Source organism: Chelonia mydas, chromosome 18 (assembly GCF_015237465.2).
Source record: "Chelonia mydas isolate rCheMyd1 chromosome 18, rCheMyd1.pri.v2, whole genome shotgun sequence".
NCBI lineage: Eukaryota > Metazoa > Chordata > Testudines > Cheloniidae > Chelonia > Chelonia mydas.
Genome location: NC_051258.2, coordinates 16,906,461 through 16,925,997, shown reverse-complemented (window position 1 = coordinate 16,925,997; position 19,537 = coordinate 16,906,461). Strand labels below are relative to the sequence as shown.

The 19,537-nt window shown below is 42.1% G+C and overlaps 1 protein-coding gene across 7 annotated transcripts in view; it reads left to right on the top strand.

Moving 5' to 3' along the window:
• The first annotated feature begins 50 nt into the window (after nt 1-50).
• SLC35E2A (solute carrier family 35 member E2A) overlaps nt 51-19,537 on the top strand; it is a 31,649-nt gene continuing 12,162 nt past the window's right edge. The window contains exons 1-5 of one of the 7 annotated variants that reach the window (XM_037880984.2): nt 4,157-4,326; nt 7,444-7,523; nt 14,025-14,551; nt 15,321-15,456; nt 16,293-16,420. In XM_037880984.2, the coding sequence (XP_037736912.1) occupies nt 14,227-14,551; nt 15,321-15,456; nt 16,293-16,420 (589 nt within the window). In that variant the 5' untranslated portion in view covers nt 4,157-4,326; nt 7,444-7,523; nt 14,025-14,226. Of the gene's footprint in view, nt 614-4,156; nt 4,339-7,443; nt 7,524-7,552; nt 8,402-9,375; nt 9,472-14,024; nt 14,552-15,320; nt 15,457-16,292; nt 16,421-19,537 lie in introns of those variants that run through there. The other 6 variants (XM_043531512.1, XM_037880983.2, XM_037880986.2 and 3 more) reach the window with 6 other exon arrangements.

Genomic DNA, 19,537 nt, shown 5'->3' with positions numbered 1-19,537 from the left:
CAAGGTAGTGCTGGAGAGGGGCCCCCGGAGGCTGAACCCCCACCCCCACCCCCAAGCTAGTGCTGGAGAGGGGCCTCTGGAGGCTGACCCCGCAACAGCTGGAGAGAGGCTCCTGGAGGCTGAACACCCCAACCCAAGCTGGTGCTGGAGAGGGGCCCCTGGAGGATGAACCTGCCCCCTATATATTGTGACATAAATATAATTAAGTGGTCACATGCAGGTATCTTCCCCATGAGGATCTGATCTAGTGCCCACTGGAGCATTAAAACTGGAGTGCTTGACTGCGCTGGGGGCAGAAACACCCTTTGGCCTAGGCTCAGTGACATGAGTATACTGAGTACGTTGCTGTAACCTCCTCTGTCCTTGCAGGCAGCTGTATTAGTACTTGCTTCTGCTTATTAAATTATGTATTTCGACTGGCCTGAAAGGAGCTGGTTACAGTTCTGGTTGGTGATGTACCAAGATCAAGAAGCTTTCAAACCATGTCTTCTCTGAGTATGTCTTTGTTGCAGAATAATACTGAGACAAATTAACAGAAGATAGAGAGAAAAGAGCTCTTAGATCAAGTGCTCCATCTTTCTGCAGAGCAGGGAAGCCAGTGTTTTTTACCCAGGTACCAATAATATCCCGTTCTCAGGCATTTTTTGATCTTTTCCCCAGCAAGGCTGGAATCCAGAGCTTGGTCCTTCAGCCTCAGCCTTCCTTATGGTGCAGGTTGCCAATTTTTGCTATTTTTATCAGAAGTCTTATATTTATTACTGGTTTCAGAGTAACAGCCGTGTTAGTATGTATTCGCAAAAAGAAAAGGAGTACTTGTGGCTATTACCAGCAAGAGAGTGAGTTTGTCTGTGGGGGGGCGGAGGGTGAGAAAACCTGGATTTGTGCTGGAAATGGCCCTTCTTGATGATCACTTTAGATAAGCTATTACCAGCAGGAGAGTGGGGTGGGAGGAGGTATTGTTTCATGATGTCTGTGTATATAATAATGTCTTCTGCAATTTCCACAGTATGCATCCGATGAAGTGAGCTGTAGCTCACGAAAGCTCATGCTCAAATAAATTGGTTAGTCTCTAAGGTGCCACAAGTACTCCTTTTCTTTTTATATTTATTACTGGAGTCTTTAAATGCTGCTTATGATGTATATGCTGTAATTGCTTAAATAAATGTGTATATATAGTTTATCCTCCTGATTAGCAAAAAAAAGCAACACATGTAGTGTAAAGGCTATATTTAGTCACAGATGTTTTAATGGTAACCAATCAATGAGAATCAACCTTCCTTTAGGAAAATAACTAAAAGTACAAATGCAAAACAAGGTTAAGACTGATAAGAACATAAGAATGGCCATACTGGATCAGACCAAAGTAGCCCAGTATCCTGTCTTCCAACAGTGGCCAGTGCCAGGTGCCCCAGAGAGAATGAACAGAACAGGTAATCATCAAGTGACCTAACAGAAGCTAGGGACACCAACCCTGCCATTGTGACTAATAGCCGTTGATGGACCTATCCTCCATGAACTGATCTAGGTCATTTAAATCAAGATTTCCTGCTTCCTGGTTTAAATAATGATTAAAATCAGTTATTTAAATCAGTTCACCTTGGTCTTATCTTTTTTGTTTTCATTAATAAACTTGTCTTGTCAAATAGTTTAGACCAAAATCTGAGCAGTGAACTCTCAATCTTTGAAGAACAAATTGAGTGAGTTTTGCACCCAAGTATCCACTTCTGACTTGATATTTCTGTTTCGTCTACATGTAGTTCCTGTTTATCTCTAATCTAAATCTTCTTCCTTTGAACATGTTGTCTACCCAGTAATAGACAATACACCAACTATCCCCTCTCCACAGTCACAAACTAGCCAGATTCTAGTAGCCTCCCCAATTTTGACTCTCAGAATGAACTAGCAATTTTAGAAATTCCTATTTGTTTTTCCCATTTTGTTGAATGTTTGTCATAAAATTATATGTTGAGCATTTGTCTGTTTCTCCTGGAATCACCAATGTACATATACTCAGATTAAAGGGTGCATGATTGTGTTTTTCAGTTGCTGTGCCATACCCAATTATTTTCTGAACCACACTACTAAATTGTCTATATTGACATTTTAAATGTGCAAAATTGAAATAATAATACCCTCTAGTTTTCACTTCTGTAGATGTTGATCATCACTGAGAAGACTTGAGTAGATTATTTGCCCACTCAGACATGTAAAGTATAACATTCTTTCCTGACTGCAGTTGTGATAGAAGATACTCTTGACATTTTACAGGACTACCAGTAAAAACCAAGTCAGTGCACGTTTATTATGATTAAGGTTCCAGAGTAGCCTCCGACCTCTAGAGAATATGGGGTGAAACTCTGGGCTCATTGAAGTAAATGGGAGTGTTTTGCCCTTGTCTTCTTCAATGGGGCCAGAATTTCATGCGTGGTCCCTGCCCTAGTGGGTTTATATTGTGGAGTATCACATGAAGCTCAGTTATTGAAAGGTAAAGGAGGACAATGAATAATTTCAGATAAACCAGGTTTTAGAAAAATTTCAATGTGATTAATAGATGTTGGAAAATATGATCCTGTAGCGGATAATTAGGAATTGCTGATATTGAAAGTTTGAATAATAAAGGTTGAAGTGTAGAGTCTTCAGACCTTACTTTTGACGCATAGTTTTCTCTTTTACTTTTGGACTCAGTGGGTTTATGAAAGTTGAGCCCCCTTTCTGGCAGTGGTGGGGGGAGTTTAAACTTTGTATGTTTAAACTTGGGGAGGTTTGAAACACATATGTAACAGTAGAGGGCAGTATTACCCGTGTATCTATCAGTATTACAAGCCTGCATCTATCATAATGAGACTGGACCAGATTCATTGACTTCAGTAGAGTTATTCTGGATTTTCTGCAGTGTAACTGGGTAGATTTAGTCTACAGTCAGCAGAGTTTTGGACTGAGACAAATAACTCCAGGGCTTCCTTCATTTAGTCCATTACATTTCTATGTGTGTTTATTCATTAAATGCTGTTTACTCCAGAATTGTAGGTATTGTTTCTGAAATCTCTCCAGCAATGTGAGGGGATTTTGGCCCCAAAGCTCATTACTGCTTGGCCACAGTGCTGAGCCTGCCACCAAGAGGGGCTAGTTGTGGGGGTGGGTTTTGTGAGGTCTTGTCCTCATTTCACACAATTGCACAGGTTGCTGCCTATGCAGGAGACAAGCCTGATTTTCATGGCCGCATCCTGAACCTCCAGAGTCCAAGCAGCCCCAAAGTGTCTTTGTGGACAGCGCCACATCATGAGGTGGCAACATGTCTCAAAGATGGCAACCTCAGCACTGCCCAGCTAGCGCTCCTAAACAGGATGGGTTCACAGCCTTTGTTTGCTTCCCCCATTAGGGGCTGTCCCCCGTCACCCTGCCACCCCACCCAGGTTCCCCATCCCTGGAATGGTGGTGGTGGGCTGTCTCTCCCTAGGTGCTGGAGGGGGGCAAAAGGCACTCAGGCCCTCCAAGGATTTGGAGGGGTACCCTTTCTGGGAGGGTATGGAGGGCTCAGCTTCTCGCCCCCCAGGATTGAGGGGTTAACCTTTCTGTGGGAGCAATGGGGGGGCTCAGTCCCCACAGGTGGTTGGGGGGTTATCCCTCCTGGGGGTGTGCAGGGCTCAGGCCACCCAGGATTGGGGCATTACTCCTCCTGGGATTATGCAGGGCTCAGGATCCCCAGGGATGGGGGTGTTACCCCTCCTGGGGGTGCAGGACTCAGGCCCCTGGGGGACGGGGGAGGTACCCCCTCCTGGGGGGTGCGGGGCTCGGGCCCCTGGGGGCGGGGGGAGTTATCCCTCCTGGGGGGTGCGGGGCTCGGGCCCCTGGGGGAGGCGGGGTTTTACCCCACCCGCAGGGTGCAGGGCTCGGGCCCCTGGGGGAGGCGGGGTGTTACCCCACCCGAGGAGGTGCGGGGCTCGGGCCCCTGGGGGAGGCGGGGTGTTACCCCACCCGCAGGGTGCGGGGCTCGGGCCCCTGGGGGAGGCGGGGTGTTACCCCACCCGCGGGGGTGCGGGGCTCGGGCCCCTGGGAGGGGGGGGTGTTACCCCACCCGCGGGGGTGCGGGGCTCGGGCCCCCGCCCCGGAGGCTGCCGGTGGAGCCGGGTGGGACGTTCCTGGCCAGCCCGCAACGCCGCGGCGGAGGCCGGTTGGCCCTGCCGGCAGCGGGCGGGGACAGAGCTTTGGTCGGCCCGGGCGGGGGGAGCCGAGTGGCGCCTTCTCCCGTCAGAGCCCCGCGCGGCGGAATGGCTCGCGCCGGGACTGCGGCAGGTGGCGGCAACGGCGGGGAGGGCCCGGGCTGAGGTCCGGCGAGAGGCAGGCGAGGCGGGGCGGGGCGGCCCGGCCCCCTGCAGGGGCAGGCGGTTATTTTGGGGGGTCTGTGCTGGGGGAGGGGCAGGCGGTATATTGGGGGGGTCTGTGCTGGGGGAGGGGCAGGCGGTTATTTGGGGGGTCTGTGCTGGGGGAGGCGGTTTATTGGGGGGGGTCTGTGCTGGGGGAGGGGCAGGTGGTTATTTGGGGGCGGTCTTTGCTGGAGGAGGGGGTAGGCGGTTTATTTGGTGGGTCTCTGTTGGGGGAGGTGGTCTTTGTTGGGGGTAGTGGGTAGGTGCAGTATCACAATGGCAGGTATAATCTGGGGTGGGGGTCCCTGGACTGGGAGTTGGGAACTTGTGGGGGTCTAATCCTGACTGCTACAAACTGACTTTAGGCAAGTCTGTGTGTCTGTTTCCCTCTCGGTAAAATGGGCATAATAACACCTGCATTGCTTTGTAGAATGATTGGGGATCTGTGATCGAGGTGCTATGTAGGTGTTGATTTGATCATCTTTGACTATGAGTTTTGCTTCTCCCTGAGACAGTAGTTTTGAGTGTTTACTCTTCTGATCTCTGAAGTAAAATAACTAAAAACACTTTTATGGCTGACAGTTTGCAGAATTTGAAACAACTAAGGCTTGTTTCATAGCATAATCACTGGTGATCTAGCAACAAAAAAAGGTTTTGAAATAAATGCAAGTTTGTAGGCTTCCCCTTCTCCCTCCTGCAAAGTTCCTTGCATGAGACTATCAGGAATTCAGCTACTAGGAGGTGGTATCATTCTATTATAAGTATTTAAACCCAGGGCTCAATGTGAGTGCAGGGCTCTGCCTGTGTGGAGCAGCTTGTTGCAGTCCAGAAAGTGCAGGAGTCAGGAATGTGGCATGAAATGTGTGTGCTGAGTTACACTTCTGTTCAAGGTGGACCCTTCCAGATAAGAGTATCAGTTCTGAACTACAGCTCTTATTTTTATGCCTTAGAATCCTTAATGTTTCCATTTTGGAGGCTAATTAATAATTGGATTAATACACCAGCTTCTCACCTCTGGAGATGAAGGTTCAAAGCCTGGAGTAGGTCATGAGTGAAAATATTACTTTTTAAAAAAACACGTATTCATTTGTTTGATCAGTTTTGAACAGTGTTCAGGGTTTGGTATGCAGAGACCTCAGTCTGCTTAGCACAGGTGGTGGAACTAGTGGTGCTGACGCACCCCCTGGCTTGAAGTGGTTTCCATCATATACAGGGTTTACAGTTTGGTTCAATGGCTCTCAGCACCTCCACTATACAAATTGTTCCATCGCCCTTTCTGCTTAGTACCATGATGAATCCTTTTTAACCTTTTATGAAAGATACAGAAAAGGAGGAAAAACAGTTAAAGCATTTAAGTAAGGCTTTAATTTTAGCAACATTTCTTGTTCCCTTTCCCTTTATCTGGAGAGAGTTTAAGAAGGAAAACCACCCTTGTCTGACAGTCTCTTAGATGGTTTCAAAGATGGTGGTAACTGTTCTTTTGGGTAAAAGAGAAAAAGTTAGTTGAGATTTGCTGGAGCTGTTGCTGCTGCTGTTCTTGTTGAAGTCTGATCCCGTTTCATCCAGGGTGGTGTATGGGTTTCAACTGGAGCTGGTAGAGGTGGCAGTGTTATCTGTGTCCCTCTCTTTGGCCTGGTCTCGTCAGGACACCTGTCAAAATTAGGATGACAAAGGGCAAGAGTCCCAGCAGGTGGTGTGGCTGGCAGCCATGATAGTGAAGCTTGCTTCAGTAGCCTCCATCTGTTCTTTCACGTCCAAAGTCTCTTTTTTTTGAAGGACCCAAAAAGGGAGTGATGGGTGGAATAGCCCATCCTCTTGTTATTTTGTCCTCCAGGTAGGCCTAATATCCAACACATCAGTTTTGGTTCCTTAATTTCCAGTACAATCTATTTTTACCTAACATGATTCCAACATAGTCCTGGAATCATATCAAGTTGGCTTTTTGTTTGGACTAATTTAGTTTCTCAGTCTGGTTCTCTTGCACCTGTTTATAACATTCACTATTAAAAACAACTTGACCTACTTTCATTATCATTTGTTGTTATAGGTTATTGTAATATCTTATGAACATTAATATACTTTTTACACTTGAACTCACAATTAGGGTAAATTTGTTGTCCCAGTCATCACAAGAAGTCTCTTCAGATTGCTTATTGAATTTCCAGTCTCTGAAAAATAAGTGGACTAAGAGGAAAATTCTCCTCTCAGGTGCACAGGGCAGATCTTGATCTTTAGAGTCTGCTTCCTTAATGGCAGACACACCTAGGTCAGGTGCGCAGGGTATCTGATTTGAAGCCAATCAGTTGGGTACAAGGGCAGAATTTTGCACTAAAGATTCAGTGAAATACCTGAAAATGACATGAGCTGAGAAATTGAAGTGTCCAGAAGAAACTATTAGACCACACATCGCAGACACAAGAAATTCTCAGCACCCTCCAATTAAAACTCTTCAAATATAGAAATACTCAGGATGCTTATTGGAACTGCCATGATAGATTGTTATAAGGTTATGCAGTGTACTGTGTACTCAAAATATTGAGCTGCAATATGCATTTAACAAATAAGGTACCAAGTGTATTGGGAATGATATTTTTTATTTCTACTCTATTGTATATCATATTTCTTGTTAGCATACATGCTTTCTTTCATAATGTGATTCTTTTATGTTCTTTGTATTGTTTTTCTTGACGTGCTGTCTTTCATTTATTTAATGTATTTCTTTTGGTCAATTTAAAACAGTAAATGTGTGTGCACGCATATTTTATCTATGACATAAATCCTATGTATCTGGATTTTAGTCTTATGCAATTTCTGCATATTATATATAATAACACACACTTCTAAATGAGGGTCATAATTACATTTGCCTCCAAAAAGTTAGTTTAAATAACTGTTGTGAGGATTTTGATCCTGTGTTAGATAGTGAGGCAGTCTTATATAGAACAAGGTTTGATACCCAAGTTGGTTTTGAATCTGCAGTTACTTTTATCTTTCCTGGTCTTTTGTTGTTAATGAGAAACTGGCTCTGAAAGGCTCTTGGCTTTTTCACTTTGTAAACAAGATTACTGTGTGTTCTTAGGCAGAGTTGGATGGAAACAGTCCAGTCATCTGTAGCTCTGCCACAAAAGTTCTCAAAAGGATTGTGCAAGGAAAATTCAGGTCAGTGTTATAATTTCTGCTCAGTGTCTCCAACTGGATTTTCACTAGCTGCCTCTTGTTTCCTTGGCATCTCTGATGCACTCCTAGAGGTAAAAAAACTTTTGCCTATTTTTAAAATTGTTGTAAGTAAAGCTGGAGGAAAATTTTTGGATGAATAGTATTGTTTGACCTGAAAATATTTGGAAAATTGACACACAAAGTTTTGGCCATTCACAAAAAAGGAGGAGAAGGAAGAGGTAGTGCCACCCTCTCCCTGCCTTATAATATTTGGCCGTGTGTTGGAGATCCAAGTTTGAATCCCTACTCTAGAACAGACCCAAACCAGTTTTTTTATTTTTAAATTTCAAACTGCTGCCAAACTGAAAAATCAGTTATTCTCCTAGTTCTAGTTGGAATTGATTGTCTTGCTACATAAGCTTTAATTGAGACCTATGTATTAACTTGTCCACCATACTCAGTTACATTAGTGGTTGGAATGTTATGCTTTAGTATGAACAAATTTGTGTTGACTAAAGAACTGTAGATAGATAGCAGAATGTAATTATCAATAATCTTACTGATCTGCAATGTTGATTTAGCAGCAAAGAGTCCTGTGGCACCTTATAGACTAACAGACGTATTGGAGCATAAACTTTCGTGGGTGAATACCCACTTTGTCGGATGCATGTAGTGGAAATTTCCAGTGGCAGGTATATGTTGATTTAAAAGGACACTGGTCCTTTCTTTCATATTTTCTAGAAAGAAAAAAAATCTTTCTTCAGAAGTATGTTTTCTTTGTGAGTACTTGGAGAACAATCACCTTATACTCTGCAGAACTGTTATGATGACTGGTTGTATTGAAGAAAACTTCTAGATAAGACAGGCTTATCCATTACACGGTATACTACAGATTGTCACCTTGATGTTGTTCCTATAGTTGTGCAAACTGGCTGCTGCCATCAGTAAGAGTATATTTATGACAAAGGCCACTTATTTGTTGTCTAACACTTTTCTTATCAAATTCCTTTAGAAAATATTGCTGCTTCAGTGAGCTGTCAGTTTCAGTTTAGAGCATTTATGGTCAAACTGTGAACTTTTAGAAATGGAGAGGAAGGGGGAATGGGATTTTTTTTTAAAAGATATGCTGTAGTTCAAAAATCATTATTTTGGGGGTAATTTTTTGGCCTGTGTTATACGATGGTCCTCACTGGCCTTGGAATCTTTGGGTACATCTACACGTCAAAAAAAAAAAAAAAAAAAAAAATCAATCCTGTGGCAGCAAGTTTCAGAGGCCAGGTCAGCAGACTTGGGCTTGTGCTATGGGGCTAAAAATAGAAGTGTAGACATTTGGGTTTGGGCACGTGCCCAGGCTCTGGAATCCGGGGAGCGTCTCAGAGCCCAGGCTCCAGCACGAGTGGGAACATCTACACTGGTATTTTTAGCCCCATAGTGCAACCTCCATGAGTCCAAGTCAGTGGACCTGGGCTCTGAGATTCACTGCTGTGGGTGGGTTTTTTGCAGTATAGATGTATCCTATGAGTCTACAAGTGCAGGATATCTTTCAAATAGCTTCTCAAATGTGATGTTTTCGTGCCTAACTAAGAGATAGCAGTCTGTGGATTCTTATCTAGTTTCTTCTTTTATACTCCAGCATTGATTTGAGTCACTCAAAGGTTTTATTGTATATTAATTTTCTCATTTTTAATGTAGCATGCTTTATTTTTAATGCACTTTTGGTGTTGGGAGTGAACTAGGGAAGCTCTATAAAGTACACTGCCTGCTGCTTGTTCTAACGTGCCAGAAGATTCAATTTCTGTGTGTAATCCAACCCAGTCTCCCAACTACTGCCACGTTTTCATCTATCTGTAAACAGCATGACTGTTGGTATCAGGGGAAGACGACCAAATTAATCCCAGATGGGGACCTATTTCAGCCAATGTCAGACTTTCCAGTTAATTTAAGGTAGCAGGTCAGTAATTTGGGGGTGTGTGTTTGTTTTCTCTTAAAATCCTTTCATTGCTAGAGTGTTAACTTTTACTGAATGTCATGCTGTTTAACAAAATGATACCAAATATGATATAAAAATGGTGCGGGGGTTGGGAACCTCATTATTATATTTTGTTGCCCTTGTTACTATAGCACCAGTGGCACTATCTCAAGGCTGCGATGGCACTTTCATCTTAAATATTCAGGGTATTTTCTCTGAGCTAAAAAGTAGGAAACCAGGAACAATGTTTCTACCCAGATAAAAAAAGGAAAAAAAGTGTAGCTATTCTCTCTGCAAATTATGAATATTTCAGCAGGATTGTACCGGGTGCAAGGGAGCCACAAAATATTAGCCACTGTTTTGGATTCACTACATCCGTACCCAAGGGGCAAAGCCAAGCCACCATATGTTGCGATCTTTTCATATCTCAGAAGGGGATGGCAAGTCATTGGTTTGATGCAGTACTCCCAAGGTGTACCAGGGGCTATAAGAAATAGTAATGCTGATTCAGTAGGTAGCAGTCTTTCCTTTGTTTCATTACTGAACAAAAATAATAGAATGGAAGTAGGGAACACAGTGTTGCTAAAACTGCTGCCATCTTGATATTATTTGACCATTTGTCACTAAAAAGCCCAAGTGACTTGGCTAAATTCCAACTTGTGTAATTACATTCCACCAACCAAAGTTCCCACTGCAGTTTCAAGTGGATATATTCTTCACTTCCTGTCTTTCATTATTGTGTGGAGTTACTTTACACTATAAACAATGTTTACAGTTGGGAGTTTTGTTTCTTGAGTGTGGGACTTGTGAAGTCTTAATTCTTATGCTGGAAGGAATCAGAACAACATTGTACTATCCCATCAAGTTCTCCAGAGATGGAGAGTCCCCCCTGAAGTTTGCCACTATTGTCTTATATCTCCAGGTAGTGGATTGCTCTGAAGAGAGTTGAAGCCCACCTCCAGGCCAGAGAGTGATTTTTTCAGTTTATGTTAATCCCCTGCAAATGTAATGCTTGTGCAGAAATAGCTGAGTATTACTACAGTATAATTGCTTTATAGTGAGTAACTGACACATTGCTTTTCCCACTCTGCATCATTCCCTTTTATTCCATTGATTTATATATTTTTTTTAAAAATCGCATTTGTATGAAAATAGGTCTATTTTGCTGTAGTAGGAATTCAACAAGTGAATTCTTCCCTGATCAGAGACCAGCATATTGCCCTAGGAAGGTGTTTTGCTGTGTAATCTCCATGGTTTGTGTCCTTGTACCTTTTTTCCCTCTTTAAAACCAAGTTCTTGAAGGGAGGACACAGTTACTGTATATGTGGCAAAGAACTCAATCTTGGATTCCCTATCTTCATTAACAGTTCAATAAACAGAGCACTGATCTTAAGACAGAAGACTCAGTCCAATTCTGTTATACATTAAATGGCTATGAATGATAAAGATAAATATTTTATGACATTTAATATCTCTCTTGGCTAGCAGCTGCTGTAGTCTATTTTAGTTTGTTCATCATGGCATTAATGTAGTTTCCCGTACATGTTTCATTGGTTGTCATGTTGTAAATATATTTAGGGTCCCATCCTGTGAACACTTCCACATTCGTAACTATGCTCAAGGAAGATAATGCTTTTGAAGTCAATGCGAATAGTACTGGAACTAAATTTTTCACTACATTATGGTTCATTGAACGCCTATTCTTTACTGATTCACCAGTGTACAATGTAAATTTAATCAAGGGAATTCCGTGAGAAGGATACAGTGGTTGAAATACTTCTCAAAGCTTATGGACAGGTATAATAAAACACAGATTTACTGAGAACCAGTCAGCAGTTGAAGCAGCTTACCTCCCATCCCCACCTCTAGGATTTCATGTGCCTCTCCTCAGAGACACTGTTGTAGGTTCCCCCAATCCTGGATCACTGTGGAACAGGGACGTGTCTTTCACTATGCTGACGGGTGTTTTGGGAAGCTGGTTGACTGGCTGGGTTCAAACCTGACTTTTATGAATCTCTTATTTTTCCCAAATATTTTAGCTGTCTCCCTGAAACCTTTGGAAAATTAACGCTATTCTTAATAAATTTATAATCAGCAGATAATGACTAGAGCTGATATGAACGGTGTTCCTGCTAGTGAGCTTTAGAATTGGACATATTTTTTAATGAGATTGCTACCATTCATTTCCTTTGGTCAGGTCAAGTCATCAGATTAAGTTCTCAGATACTGCGGTAGTGGGGTAACTTATAAGTACCAGAGAGAGAGAGAGAGAGAGAGAGAGCAGTACCGAGCCTAAATCTGTCCCTGTGCAACAGAAAAAAATGTTCATTTTTTCCCAGGGAAATGTTAAATGTTAGCAGTTCTGGTTCACTGACAGCTTCAGAAATTAGTCATCCTCCGATCATGACATCCTACAATTTCATGGCCTTGTTCTGCATGAATGTTTGAGGGTGCATGTGGGCGAATCCAGGCTGAACTAGTTGGATCAGAGGGCAAGGGGGCTTTCCGTATTACTATAGAATTTACAATCATGTAAAACTCAGTGCTTCAAAGTGTCAGACTTAGAGAAGAAAGGACTTTGCCCAGAATTTGTGCTGCAGCACTCTTAAGCAATTTGTCTGTTTAAAAGAAATAATACTGAATGTATTTAGCTCATGGGTGAAATTAACCACCATAAAAGCATTTTTGGATCAACATGAATATATTATGTACTGGAATCAGTATAGGAAGAGCCAGTACCCTAGCACCACTTCATAACAATGGGTGTTCTGCTGCTGGTAGAAGAAAAAGGGCCAGGGTGGGTAGGCGGAGGTCCATTTTGCTACAGAATAAAAGTCATATCTGCAAAGTAGAAACTTTCAATACAAAATAGTTGAAGTTCAGGGGGAATACAAAAGGTGTGATATAGTGAAACTTATTAACTTTTCAGTCTCATTTATCAAAGGTTTTGTAATGCCCCTGTCAAGTCTGGCTTAAAAAAAAAAGTGAAGAAAGCAAATATGTATCCTGGCCAATTTACTGAATAAACATTTTCCCATAAAACCAGTGCATTAGCGCTTGCTAACTCCTGTGGGTTTTATACTTGCTGTGTAGTGTTTGCTGTGCTGCCATTGTTCAGATGCACTGTTGTATAACGACCTCATTGCAGACATTGTTTCCAAAATGTCCATGGTAACCTGCCATCAAATAGTGCCATTTTTTAAACTCTTCAATCAGTTGAGTGTCCTCAGAGCCACTGATACTCTAAATCAGTGATACTAAGATCTCGGTGGTTCAGGAGTCAACTTAGCGATCAACGTTACTCAAAAGAGCCGCAGTAATGTGAATTCATTGTTTCATTTACCATTTTGTGTGTGTGTATGTGTGTATGTATGTATGTATGTATGTATTCTCATAACAAAATGACTGACCAAGTATTATTATTTTATCTACTACAATTGGTTAATAACATAGTAAATGCATCCTGTTCCGTTTATAATTTAGTTTATTAATAATTAAATCACACAGTGTTTTAACATCATGTGCTGCAGAGAGCCGCAGGAGACAAAGTAAAGAGCCACTTTTGTGGCTCTCGAGCCTCAGTCTGTGTCATTGCTCCAAATATACCTTTCCAACTTGCTCATTCGTGTAGGAACTACTTGTTTGGAACCATGAAAAGCCCCACCTATAATTCACTTCCTTTCTACCTGAGCTGTTCTCTTGTCTTCACTCTCCCCCACTCCCAAAATATGGACTACAAACTAAAAAAGTAAATCTGTTGGTGGCTTTTTATGCTGATGGTAAAAAGTTACTGAAGAACAATTTAGTCCTTGTTGCAAACTTTGGACCCTATTTGTGAAAACAGATCAGTTACCTTACTGTGATTATGTCACATAGTTTATGTGGAAGAACAGACAGCATAGAGTGTTGTTCCTTGTTCTTTTACTCACTAAATTCTTCTGTGGTTCACCAGACTTTGTGTAACTCATAAGAGAATAGAAATGAAGAGACATGCTCTGTTGCCGATAACTGAGTTGTAAAGCAGTGATTGACTCTTACGTGGAGATTTTTCCACCAATTGGTTGTCAAGATTGGATGCTTTTCTAAAAGCTCTGCTCTAGGAATTATTTTGGGGATGTTTTATGGCCTGTGTTATACAGGAGGTGAGACAGATGATCACAATGGTCCTTTCTGGCCTTGGAATCTATGAATAAGCAGAACAGAGAACAGCACATTGAATAAGAATAGATTCTCCAATTGAAAGTGAAGGTATTCACTTAATATATTTTGATGGAGAGGAGAAAACAGACCTTTGGGGTTTCATTTTGCCAGTGCTATCTTGAGCACTTCAAAAGCTATGTTTAGGCAAGATTTTCTTCTAGGACTTGATATCTTGATCATGCTAGCAGGGAGAATTCAGTTTTTAAAACAAATACAAATCTTTATCCTCTTCATAAGCTGCAGATGAAACATGGCACTTCTGTGATGTGAAATATTCAGAAAATGGAAGTGTACTCACATAACTGTGAACTTTCCTTCTTTTTTTAAATCTTCAGAGAAAGCAGTTGACCACCGGAAGGAAGTATGTGAAGTTTATTTCTAAACAAGATGTTGTCTGGAGGACCAAATAAACTTTTATGGACCATTGGAGCCGAAAGATTAGTTACATGACATTATTTTTGTCTCTTCACTGTGCAGTTCTGTACCAAGTCAATGTTGCTTTATGTTAAGACCAAACAGTAGTCTCCTGACATCAACATGTCATCTGTAACAAACACTCAGACTCTGGCGGACTTTGATCCTCCTGTCCCTGAGGAAAAGTCAAAGGGGAAATCATTATTTCAGTTGGGCCCCTTCTTTGCTAACAGGAGTGAGAAAATTGTAATTGCCAGGAGTGACAGTGTACCAGAAGAAAATGTACTGAAAATAACCATCACTGAGACTACAGTCATTGAGTCGGACTTGGGCATCTGGAATTATCATGCTCTGATCTACCTCACATTGTGGTTTTTCTTTAGCTTTTGTACCCTTTTTCTTAACAAATACATTCTTTCACTACTGGAAGGAGAACCCAGCATGCTAGGTAATTGTGATTTTCATTATAAGCTTCGGTTCCATTAAAATATTTGAGTGTCAGATTCTGTGTGATAGACTTAAACTGACGAGTGGTTTGTTCAGAGTGAGAGCAGCATGCTCAAGTGGTCTAAGCACAGGACTGGGGTCTAGGAATGCCTAAGTTGTAATTTTGGACTTGACATGGACTCCCTCTGGCTTTTAGTGAATCTGCTAAATTTCTGTGCCTCAGTTTCCCCCTCTGTAAGGTGGGATAAAACTATTTCATAGAGATTCTGTGACGATTTGTAAGGTAATGTTTGTAAAGCGCTTTAAAGAGGAGTGCTATATAATTTTTGTATACAATGAAACCTTGTAGTCTATTGAGTGGTAAAATTGTGTTTTTAGGGTTTTTTTTAATAACTTAAAGTCTAATTTTAAATAAATTGTTTGTATTCTTATCTCCAGAGACCTACATGTATCTAAGGTCTCACTGAATTGCAAAGGTTTGGTCTTCATATGACCATGTTAACATATCTGGTTTTTAAGGAGTAGAGGGACATGGTAACTGTGAACTAATTTGTATAGGCACACAGTTAATCCTCCATCTTTGTCTCTTATCCTGCTGGTTGTTTCAGAGGGAAAGGGCTTTTACTAGAATTTTATGAAGCTTAGAGATAAGCATCCATATTTGTTGACACCTATCAAGGATCTCTGAAACTAAATTAATCTAATTAATAGCTTGGTACTTAATGCTGTATTCATCTTCTGACCTCTCTTGGTTTCTCATTTTTTCTTAGGTGCTGTTCAGATGCTTTCAACCACTTTCATTGGCTGTATAAAAATGTTTGTTCCATGCTGTTTGTACCAGCACAAAACACGTATCTCTTACCCTCCCAATTTCATCATGACAATGTTGTTTGTTGGACTGATGAGGTAAATGGCTGAATATTTCCAGGGGGGGCAGTATACGTGGTAGCACTGTGTACTGCCTTGCAGGAGACCCACTTTCACATCTCTTCTTCCTTCATGAGAAGGGCAGAGGGCATTGTTCATACAAAACATTTTCTCAGAAATCTCACAATGATCCATCCATCCTTCAGTTGCTCTTTCTAAACACCTCTTTTCTTCTGACAAACAAGTCTTTGAAACTTTCTTTGCACTCCATCGGTTTTAATCCGCCATCTAAAAAAAATCTCTCTCTCTCAATCTCAATGTTTTCTTTTGGTGATGTGATGTTTCTCTTCTCTGTAAGACTAGTACTTTGTTCTCGTTCTGATTATTACTACTTATTGTGGTGTTGCTGTGTCCTCCTATTATCCTTTCCCAGCAATTTGTATCAGAAGTTATTTAAAATATTTATAAAATTACATTTTGTTTTTAAACCTACACCTTTAAAAGAAAGTATTTGCTATAGCCTTGGACAGAGCAAGACTATATATCATGCCTGATGAGAGGCTATTAAAACATTGTTTGGGCTCACCTTCACTTCAAGTCTAAACTGGTTTTTACTAAACTGGTAGCAGCTATTGAACAGTCTTTCAGCACTGTTGTGTTTTATGATTTAAAAGGAAACTGAATGGAAGTGACCTTTCATTCTGATGAAATAGGAAGCTTAAATGTAGCATACATAATTTAGTTACTATACCACAAATGTGTATATTTAAAAATTGTGGCACAGTAACTAAATTATGTTAAGCATCTAAAGCTAAAATATGCCTTTTAAGCATTGTTTTACTGTCTCTGCTTGACTTTGTATGTGTCTCTTTCAGGTTTGCAACAGTGGTTTTAGGTCTAGTAAGCTTGAAAAATGTGGCTGTTTCATTTGCTGAAACAGTTAAAAGCTCTGCACCTATTTTTACTGTCATTATGTCCCGGATGATTTTAGGGGAATACACTGGTAAGTAGTTTGTTGGAATGTTATCATTTTGCAATGTAATGTGGGCTCTTTGGCGATTGATAAAGAGATTCCATCTGAGTTGTTTAGTGATTAATGCAGCTGGAAAAATTGTCCTTATTGAACAGAGACTCAACTGTAAATTGAGCAGGCAAGGACCTTATAAAAAGTAATTTGTCAAAGGACAGTGTTGGTTAGAAATTTGCTTTTCTGACCCCAAAAAATATACTGTTACAATTTTTTAGATTTTTTTTTTAAAATGACGTTTATGTGTATGTTCTTCCCATGTGGAAAGCTGCTGATCTGACAAGCATTTTAAAAATCTTGAGCGTCTTCACTGTGTCCAGCCTGCGGCTAAAAAATAAAACTGGCCTCTTAAATGCTTTTTCATAATCACAACTGAATTGCAACTGCATTCCAATCTTCTAGTCTTTGAGAGACCTTGCCCTAATCAGCAATGTGCATTCTTCCTGACATGAAGTCTGAGGGGTTGAGGACTGAATGAAGCCAGAGGAAGGAGGATTAGCACCAGCGCAGGGAAGGAGGGCAAATATTAATTTCTTCTGCCATTTGAGGACATTGACAAGAAAACCAAGGCTGGAGAAGGTCAATTTTAATTTACCTCTGCAGGGCAGATGTGCTGGTAACTCAGTACATCTATAATATCTTTCAGTGCAGGTCAACAGCTTGTCTGAAATCTCCTTTGATTGAAACTAAAATATCCACTAGTTTTGAAATGAGAGGAGTCATTACTAAACAAGTTAAGATGGAGCTCATTAAGTTTTTCTAAATTTGTATTATCTGACGCATGTAGTTTTGTAAGTACAGTAATATAAAGTAGAGCTGGATGAATTTTTTTGGCCAGAATTTTTTCACTGAAACAAGGCAGATTCAGCAACACTGAAACAATTCATGATTTCCTTTCTGGTTAGGTGAATTGTTCACAGAAAAAAAACTCTCAGTCGTAATTATTCATTTTAGAAAGACAGGGTGGGTGAAGTAATTGTGACATGCCACAGAGTACAATCTGGATTGTTGGATCGTTGTGCCCTCTTAACTCTACAGTCTGGAATGCACTATTCCCTGCTTTGTTGTGTGAGCGGCCACTCTGCCCGCACACCCCAGCCCTCTAGTATGCAAGTCACCCCCAGACATATACCAGAGTGCTGTGCACAACCACTCTTGAATTACATAAAGGGCAACAACCGCATATTCCTAGTCCAGACTTGCACCCCAGAAATGTCCATTTTACACTGCTTAAAACCCCTTTGATCAGAGTAAACTCATTAATTAGTTTGTTGTTCCATCAAAGGGTATGAATATGCTCCAGCCTTTGTAACCTGAGTAGATTCCCCAAACTTCAGTCAAAAAACACACTGGCTTAGATAAAACATAAAATAAGTTCATTAGCTACAGAAAAATAGATTTTAAGTAATTATAAATGACATAATCATGAAGATCAGAATTGGTTACAAAAAGAAAGTAAAGATAAAATCTCAGTCTAATTCCTAAAGTTTATCAAGTTAAGTCAGATTTGAAGGTTTCTCTGACCCAAAAGCCTACAACAGTCTGGGCTAACTGGAAACCTCTTCCGGTTAGGACCACTTCTCCCAGTTCAAATGTTTCTTTGTCTTCCAAGTGATCTTCTTGCCTTCAGTAAAGGTTGGGGAAGAGAGGGGGCCTGATGATGTCACTGTCCCTTATTTTATACTCTCCTCCAGGTGCTGGAAAAATCTTTACTATGTCCTGGGGTTAGGCAGCCCCAATGGCGGATATAGAGTTAGTGGGGCCCTGTGCACAACTTCATTTTCAGGGCCCCTCCCTTGGGACCCAGCCAAGAAACAGATCATTCTCTTATGTCCTTCCTCCCCCCACACCATTTTTCATTTTTTTTTTTTCTTCATCCTCCCCCTATATTATAAGTAATGAGAAGTATTTTAAAATAAAGTGAGGTACCTTGATTGGGGCAGGGGGTTGGGGTGAAGGAGAGAGTGTGGGGGTTGGGCTCTGGGAGGAAGTTGGGGTGCAGGCTCTGGGCTGGGGCAGGGGGTTGGACTGTGGGAGGAGGGCAGGGGAGCAGCGCTCACCTCAGGAGGTGCAGCTCCCAAAGCCACCGGCACACACACCCCTCTGGCAGCAGCTCCTAGGTGGGGGGCCAAGGGGTCTCTGCGCGCCGCTGCCCACAAGTGCTGCCCCTGCAGCTCTCATTGGCTGCAGTTCCTGGCCAATGGGAGCTGCAGTGTTGGCGCTCGGGGCAGGGGCAGCCCACAGAGACCCCCCCAGCAGCTGCAGGGACATGCCAGCCGCTTCCGGGAGCGGCACAGCACGGAGGGAGAGAGGCAGAACAGGCAGGGAGCCGCCTTAGCCCTGCTGCTGGCATGTCTCTGCGCGCCCCTTGGGGTGAAGGGGGCAGCGGGTCTCTGTGAGCTGCCCAGGGCGGGCACCTCCCCCCCCGATCGGGGGTGCGCAGAGACATGCCAGCAGCTGGACGCTTACAGGAGCAGCATGGGGCCACCGGCCATAGCATGCATGCAGTCTGCCTGAGCCCTGCTATGCTGCCGGCTGGGACTCAGGTACAGGTTGTGAGATGAGATTTGTCCTGCATTTTTGCCCCCCCTCTCCCCCTGCCCTCTCGTCATTGGGGGCTCCGTGCTACCGGATGGTTTGTTTCATGGTAAATCCACTCTTGGGCAGCCCCATTGCCTACTTGCCCTGCATTCAGTCCTTCATATGAATTGCAATTTCTTGCTTTTGTGTACATGAGGCTTGACATGTAAGATTTGTGTTCACAGTTCCTTTGTTATTTCTAAGGAGCTGGTCTGTGGGCATTTCCCAGACTCTCAACACGTTTCAGTAACAAACATATAGCAAAATCTCATAACTTCATATACAGTGACGCACACATTTCAACAGGACAGTAATGTTCAACAGATTATGACTTTTCCAGTGATACCTCACAAGGCATACGTGGTACAAAGTATATCATAACCAGGATATATTCTGGAAAAACCAGACCCGAAGAAGAGCTCTGTGTAAGCTTTGAAGCTTGTCTCTTTCACCAACCGACGGTGGTCCAATAAAAGTTCTCACCCACATTGTCTCGCTAATTTCCTGGGACTG